At 49.1% G+C, this 7,468-nt stretch overlaps 2 protein-coding genes across 12 annotated transcripts in view; one reads left to right on the top strand and one right to left on the bottom strand.

The window, feature by feature from the left end:
• CUNH19orf57 (chromosome unknown C19orf57 homolog) overlaps positions 1-1,092 on the bottom strand; it is a 21,793-nt gene extending 20,701 nt beyond the window's left edge. Inside the window, exons 1-2 of one of the 5 annotated variants that reach the window (XM_014519842.2) lie at positions 1,043-1,092; positions 868-961 (exon numbers count right to left, since the gene is read on the bottom strand). In XM_014519842.2, the coding sequence (XP_014375328.1) occupies positions 868-898 (31 nt within the window). In that variant the 5' untranslated portion in view covers positions 899-961; positions 1,043-1,092. Of the gene's footprint in view, positions 1-867; positions 991-1,042 lie in introns of those variants that run through there. The other 4 variants (XM_014519843.2, XM_014519845.2, XM_025203819.1 and 1 more) reach the window with 4 other exon arrangements.
• A 222-nt stretch (positions 1,093-1,314) lies between these two features.
• Positions 1,315-7,468, top strand: part of CC2D1A (coiled-coil and C2 domain containing 1A) — a 25,538-nt gene continuing 19,384 nt past the window's right edge. Inside the window, exons 1-6 of one of the 7 annotated variants that reach the window (XM_025203809.1) lie at positions 1,315-1,415; positions 2,223-2,346; positions 5,077-5,212; positions 5,490-5,599; positions 6,298-6,363; positions 7,449-7,468. The exon at positions 7,449-7,468 is cut by the window's right edge and continues 112 nt beyond it. In XM_025203809.1, the coding sequence (XP_025059594.1) occupies positions 2,284-2,346; positions 5,077-5,212; positions 5,490-5,599; positions 6,298-6,363; positions 7,449-7,468 (395 nt within the window). In that variant the 5' untranslated portion in view covers positions 1,315-1,415; positions 2,223-2,283. The other 6 variants (XM_025203806.1, XM_025203808.1, XM_025203812.1 and 3 more) reach the window with 6 other exon arrangements.

Here is a 7,468-nt window from a genome sequence, read left to right as displayed (position 1 = left end):
AGGAAGAGGACTGTTTCCAAAGAACTGTAGATTGCACACCCCACTTGCAAAGTTCATCAAATCTAGTCCTTTAATACCTACTCTACCATGTAAAGGCACCACGCCAGAGCTTTTTCCGATACTCTGCAGAGTAAGAACACAGTCAAGAAGACAGCAGGGCTACACAAGGCTAATGCTGAGCTCCTTTGTTCCCAAACAAGAAATGTGGCTTTCTACACAAGAAAAACTCCCAGGTCTCTTGGGGAGGCCTTATGAAAAACTTAATGAAATGCACGCACCACCCAACTCGACTCCCTGAGAGGCAGCGCTGCATAGGAACCAGAGCAGCAAACCCATACGTCAACAGCTGCCCACTGGGAGGGCACAAGTTTCCCTGTCTGTGAAATGGGAATAGCCACCCATAGTTACCACACAAACAAATTGCAAGCAGACTGAATCCTTGTCAAGTGGCTTCAAGAGCCACAGAAGGGGGCTGCCACTAAGGAGCAAAGCATTGGGAGAGAGGCAGAAGGTGGTGGTCTTCCAAGCTCTCTATACAACAGCAGCCTTTCTGAAGCAGATCACCTCTCAGGTGCCACCTTGCCCACTTTTGCCATGCCATTAGCTCAGGTCAGGCAGTGCTCTCAGAGGAAATGCTACCAGCAGTAGCAGGGGCAGCGGGTTGAGATGTAAGCATTTGCATAGCCCGGACAACATGAACCCACATTCCTCTTTTGTAGGGGAAAAAGCTGAGTGCAATCGGAAGGGAAGAACATTTGAGGGCAAATAACCTGAGCTCTCAGGAAGGGGCTGCTGGAGCCTGAGAGATGGGAAGAGAGGAGAGACACCAGTCACCCTGAGCTTGAGGCACCAAGCTGGGCCCATTACCTGATAAGAGCGCTTTCTTCCTTTTACTCATGTTCCCAGGCTCTTAAAAACCTAAGGACGGGAATGGAGAGCTCTGGGTAGACAGGGCCTTGGCCTATACATACATAAATGCAAAGGCTCTAAGTCTACCTGTCTCATCACCTCAGTCTGCCATCCCCATCCATTGTGCTCTTACCTGCCAACGGCTTTTCCCGCCTTTTTTCTAGCCACCCGACCCACCACCCATTCACCTCTCGCCCCGCCCACATCCCAGCCCCCGCTCCGCCCCCAAACTCCCGATCAACGCCCTTCTACGCCTTTTACCCCGCCCCTCTCAGCCCCGCTCAATCTATTTTAAACCACGCCCCCATCGAGATGTGCCTTCAGGGTCATGCCTCTTCACATAGCGCACGCGCAGCGGCCTCCCCTTCTCATTGCCTCTTGGGAGTTGTAGTACTTCGGAGTGCGCAGCGGTCATGTTGCTACCTGTTACGCTGTAACTCCCAGCCGTAAAGCAAGGCAGCGGTGGGGAAGGTGCGACAGTGTTGGGCAAGCGGCTGTAAAGCGAGGTGTGTTGTTGACAGCTGTCTGGGCGAAGCAGGAAGTGAGTGAATGAGAGGGGGGAGGGGGTGAAGGAGACCCTTTTGCTCTGTGGGGAAGGGGCAGGCGGTCCAGGAGCTGTCGGGGGGTTCTGGGGACAAGGAGCTGGGGGGCATATAGATCTGGGGCAAGGTGGGGGGGGGGGGTGGGGGAGGGGAGGGGGGGATCTGAGGTGCACAGGACTGGAGGGGAGTGGGGGCCATGTAGGGCTGTGAGCAAGGAGCTGGGGGGTCTGGGGCCACAGGTCTTGTGGTAAGGAGCTGGGGTAATTATGGGGGGCACAGGGCTTGTGGGATTCTGGGGGGGCATATAGAGCTGAGGGCGAGGAGATGGCAGTTCTGGGGGTAAGGAGCTGGGGGGGCCGAGGGCTAAGGCAAAGAGCTGTGGTGGGTTCTGGATGGGGGAACAGGTGGTGGGATGGATGCGGGGGCAAGTGCTAGAAGAGACTCTTGAGTTGTGATAGCATAGGAAAGGCATGAACGGGGCCCTGAGAGGTGTGTTCCCTGAGGGGAAGGTAGGCCATGTGCAGGCAGGAAGCCCATGGCAGGTTGGAGACTCTTGCGAAGTGGGGGATTGGGGATCATTTGGGGGATGAGGTGGAGATCTTGGCAGAATTGGAAGGAGCAAGCTGTCAGGACAAACAGAGAGAGACAGGGGAGGGGGGTGAAGAAGGCATGGTGGGGGGAGGGGAAGAGGCTGGGTTATCCAAGCTGCCCCTGGGAGATGCCCCAGCGACCCAAGGATGATGCCTGAGTGATCCCATTATAAACTTCCAGCTCCGTCTGGCTTAATGCACAGATCCTCTTCAGCTCAGGCTAAAAGGGGACGCAAACAGAAATGAGCAAAAGCAGGAGGCCACCCCCGCCACCAGGACCTAGTGGTGCTGCCAAAGCCAGACAGGTGAGCCCTGAGCTCCTCGTCTCTGTCTTCTCTGTCTCTGACCCATCAGATCTGCTTTAAAGTTCTCATATGCTTGGTATGTGACTAGGCCATTATGCTTTTGTCAGAGTCTAGATTTTCTAAAGCAGCTGCCTGCTCTCGCCTGTAGTTTGTAAAGCCCTTGATCTTGTTCAGAAAGAAAAGTATAATTGAGAGAGAAGATTACTGTCATTCATAAAGGGCAGTGGTCTTTGCACTGTGGTTGAATGTCTGTCCTCCTAGCTAGCTGTACTAGCAGGAAAACCGGACAGGTCGGGACCCAGGTGTTTTTTTTCCTACCCCTCGGGAGGGAAATCAGACTATAACTTGGAAATCTTATTGGAAGGGTTGACAAGCCGGAAGTAATTGAAGAAAATGGGTCATCTTCATCTCTCTCTAGTCTATCCCTTGGAAGCAAAATAAGCCTAGATATAAAAGGATGCATTTTGTTTGGTTTTTCTGCTAAAGACCAACATGTGGAATTGTAAGTATATGAGAAAAATAATGGCACACAGAATTTTAGAGCTGTTGCATGCCCACATTATCTTTTGTTACCCTAGAATTTTCAAGCAGAGTTCCTGCTGTTTAATATTAATTTGTTTTGGCGTAATGGACCAGAAATCTGTTGGGATTTCTCATAAGTGGCACATAGAGAGATAAGCAGCAGGATTCTCAGAGATTGTCTCCATCTCTTATTAATTTGTATCAGGATTTCACCACACGCTTGTGCAAATTGTAGATTTATATTCTGATGCTTTTGAGTGAGGGTCAAATAATTGTTTGTTGCCTAAAATGCCAAGGCAGGGTTCAGTTGAAAACATGTGAAGCATGTGGGTTTTTAACATGACTTCTCTCAAACAGAATCAACTTTAAATTTTGAAAATCCTTTCATGCTGTTTATACTGTGCATCCATCCCTTCCCATCTGTTGTAGCTGGTGAGCTCAGCTGAGGGTGGGAACTAGAGGGACCCCAAGGGACAATTTTAGAGGAGTAATATGGGATGTCTTGGCTTAAATGCTAGGTAAATTGGCCATTGTGGGTTGGATGGGTGGGTGGAGCATTCTTCAAAAATTCTAGGGTGGGAAGTTTTGGGCAGTATTTTAAGTCTCTGGTATCATTGGATGTTAGCACTAGAGGCTTTGTGGACACTTGGCTATGTGTTCTTCATCACACTTCTCTGTGTGTTGAAAGATGGAATGGCTGCAAACATCTCCTTTAAGTGTGCATTGTCTTTTATTTATTGCTTTTCTAGTCACTAGTAACAACACTGGGCTCTTAGACATCTCAGTCCAATTACAAATGGGGGAACTAGTTGTCATGATGCCTTTATAAAGAATGTCACAATGTGCAACTCACAGACAAAGTCAGAGCCCTACAGTTACCCTATGCAGGGTGAACAGTTAGTGACACCTGGCACAGTCCTTCCCTCTTGTCATGGGACGAGAAGGCTTTGTGTCAGGCGGACGAGCCCTGGCTGTGGAATCCAATGAGATGGGAAGAATGTATTCACCATGACCTTTCCTTGTCCTCCAAGAATTCTGCTCTCAGTAAAACTTGCTTGTAACCCATTGATCACAGGCTATAAAACCTCAGTAGAGTACGCATTTTATCAGCTCATGTCATGTATAGCTGGCAGAAGCTGTTTCCCCACTTTCAGACCTTTTGAAGGTTTGTTGTACTGGTGTTTGCCTCTCTAATAGCTTATGAGGAGCAGCCCTGAGTTAAATCCAGCCATCTGCCAGGGATTAGTGGCTCATGCATGCAGGATTTCTGCTCGCCTGATCTGTGCTGTGGCAGCCTATCTCCATCCCTGTGTGCTTTTTCTGTCCAGCAGGGATAGGGTTAACCGGTGCAGGCAGGTGCTAGAGTGTGAGCAAGTCAAATGCACCTATCAAAACTGCTGGTGAATTCGAGCTTAAACCTGTGCAATGGGAGGGAAAGGTCATTTTATGCAGTGCTTCCTTCTGTGGAGCTGAATGAAAGCCAAACCCTCCCAAGGCAGGGCAGGGCAGTCTCTCTCTGGCGAGGCAGCCAGTCATCCCTGCCCACACTTGGGTGGAAGCTGGAGCAGAAACCAGGTTGAATAACACCTGGCTGTAGGACTGGTCATACGAGGTCAAAGTGCTTTATGAACATTCATTGAACCAGGCCAGGCTGTTAGCAAAACAGGGTACCCTTAGCTTCGTTCTGATGCACAGAGGTGTAGCAATTTGTCTGTGGCCAGGCAGCAAGAGTCTGGACCCAAGAGTCCAGACTCCCAGTCCCTTGCTTTCACCATAATTCTGTGCTGGGAAAGACAGGTAGAGTTCCTCTCCTTCATATATGGTCAATCACCACAAAACACCAAGCCCTTTTAGCTGGGAACTGAATCCAGGCACCAGGAACCCATGCCTTAATGTCACCACTGAGCACCACTTCTTCAAATGATCTGTTCTTGGCAGGGGGGTTCAACCTGTGGCATGAGTGCTGTAAGTGGCATGAGAGCATGTGGCAGACCAGGGAGGGGGCAGGCAGCTCAGTGGCAGATTGGGCAGAGAGCAGAGCAGCCCATGAGGCAGGGGGCAGGAAGCAAAGAGCAGGGCAAGGGAAGGGGATCAGAGTGGCAGTCTGGGCAGGGCTGATTTGTGGCCTGTCTGCCAAAAAGGTTGCCCCCCACTAATCTGTTCCTAAAGGAAAGTGCTAATTGACAGGTAATCTGTCATCTCCTTCAGATGGGTTTGTTGGTGGACTTCTCTCCTGATGGGATGATGGACAACGATGATGGGGAGGATGACAATGACCTGGAAGCTGAGTTCATGGCTATTGTTGGGGGCCAGCCCAACTTGAAAGGGAAGCCAAAAGGGAAAAGTAAGTGGTGCCCAGCTCTGCACACAAGATCCATCTGCTCTGTTGCGGTGTATCTGCCCCTCAGAGGACCTGATTGAAAGGCTCCCAAGCTGCCAGCTTCCATGGCCTTGATTTCAAGACTGCAAAGGAAGGCAAGAGGCCAAGTCAGGAACAGACCTCAGTACTCCCAACTCCCAGCCTTGCATGCTATTCGTGAGGTCTGTCTTTGTTCCCAGCCTGCCAGCCCAAGTGCTGACTTGTAGTGAAATGAGTTACAGCTTTCTTGCCTTCTTCCCAGCTCCTCTGCCCATGGATGCAATCGAGAGAATGGCTGCTTTCTGCATGAAAGACCTTGATGAAGAGGATGGAGAGGAAGAGGATGATCTGGAAGATGAAGATGAGCTAATGGTAATATACCATGGAAATGGTTTGGGCTGTTGTGCAAAAGGCCTTGTTCACTGGCTGATGCATTTAGAGAGGGCTCTGAGTGAAAATCCTTGTGTAGGAATAGACCTGTTCATCCTTCCTGCCCTGCCTGGGAATCATGCTACTGAATTTTGCATGGAACTGCATTGTGGCTATAGCCATCCAGGAATCCCACACTGTTGCCCATCTCTAGCTATTGAAGCAAGCGGTTTGATTCCTAGATACCCATTACCTCCAGAAAGAGGGAGTTTGATCTTCCAAGCACCCTTCCCTGTAATGCTCAACCTCTTTAGACTCAAGGCACCCTTTTATAAACTCATGACATCCCTTTATAGACTTGAGGCCCCCTTCAGATAATACCAGCTTCTAGGTTTTCACTCACTTTTTAACCACAGAAAAATAATAGAGGAATTTTTCCATTGCAAATAATTCAGAAACACACAAGGGGGCAAAATATTTTTAATGCTATGGGTTCCTATTTGAAATCTCTGGGTTTTGTGAATGTGAATCACATTTGCACACCTAACAGTGCTAGCATGGCATCACACTCCATGTTGCTATCCTTGAAAGGATCTTAAGGCACCCCATGGGGCCACAGCACCTTGGTTGAGAATTAGTGACCTGACCTTCTCCCCCCCCCAATTTTGACACTGGAGTGTCTGAACTTCTCTCTGTTACAGGCAGAACTCAACGAAGTCCTTGGTGAAGAAGAGGAAACCCAAGCAGCCCTAGTCCCTGCTGCAAAGGTGCAAAATGCCATGCCCTCCCCAGCCTTGTTTCCCCTTGAGATCTTCCCACACTTTCAAATAGGGTCATAGGACAGATCAGGGATGCCTTATACTGTGTCTCTGCTCCCTCATGGGTTTGCAGGTCATGTCTGCTCACCCCCCTGGGTGCTAAAGAGCACGTGGGCTTTTAGCCTCTCGCACTGCAGTTCCTCTGCTGCTTTATTTGTCAATGGGGGTTGGACCAGGGGACCCTGGAGGTCCTTTCCAGCCCTGTGATTCTTGCCTGGTTCCCATCTTCACTGAACTGCAGTCTCATTTCCCTACTGCGGCACACATTGATCTTCTTCCTGTTAGTGTTTTTTTTAAAGGACCTTCAACTGGCTCAGGACTGATACTGAATGAAGAAACCTCCATTGCAGGACTAGTGAACCCAGACCCAATGCTCTTGTTCTGCCTGGTATTTCTAAGGTGCTCTCACGTTACCGGCAAAGACCCCTCAGCCCTTGGGGTTTGGTGCTAGAGACCACAAGCTCTGGGCCTGGTGTTATCTTGTTTCAGCTAACAAAAATTTGCAAGGTGGAAATTTTTTGAGGGAATATTGTCTGCCTCACCCTCTCAACCATCACATTTAGAACCATGCCAAGTCAAGCATGAAGATAGTTTGTGAGTTAATAGTCTCCCTAAGACAGCAAGATAGAAATTTGTTGCACAAGCACAGTTGGCCCAGTGTAGAGCAGCACTCCAACACCCATTGGGGAGTCCAACCACCACATTACAACTGTTAGTTTTCTCTCATCCATGTTTTTCTAGTTGTGGGTGTTGTTTGAGAAATTTACTCTTGTTGTTTGTCATTTACTATAAGCTGCTTTGAGCCTTTCTGGATAGAGTGGAATATTGTTATTGTGGTTTGGTTTTGGCTGTGGTGATTGTGGTGTTTTATTGTTATTATTATTTACTACTACTACTACCACTGTTGTGGTGTTGCTGTTGTTATTAAGCTTGATTTGTCACAAAGAATAGTTGTAGCATGTGAGCACCTCAAGCATCACCAGTGCTGGGTTTGTTAACAAAGCTTTCTCCTCCTCTTCTGTGGGCTCCTGCAGGCTAATGAAACTCCTGCTGA

This window comes from Alligator sinensis, unplaced genomic scaffold (assembly GCF_000455745.1).
Source record: "Alligator sinensis unplaced genomic scaffold, ASM45574v1 scaffold707_1, whole genome shotgun sequence".
In the NCBI taxonomy this organism is placed as follows: domain Eukaryota; kingdom Metazoa; phylum Chordata; order Crocodylia; family Alligatoridae; genus Alligator; species Alligator sinensis.
The sequence above is the reverse complement of the archived record's forward strand: the minus strand, read 5'-3'. Positions and strand labels throughout refer to the sequence as shown.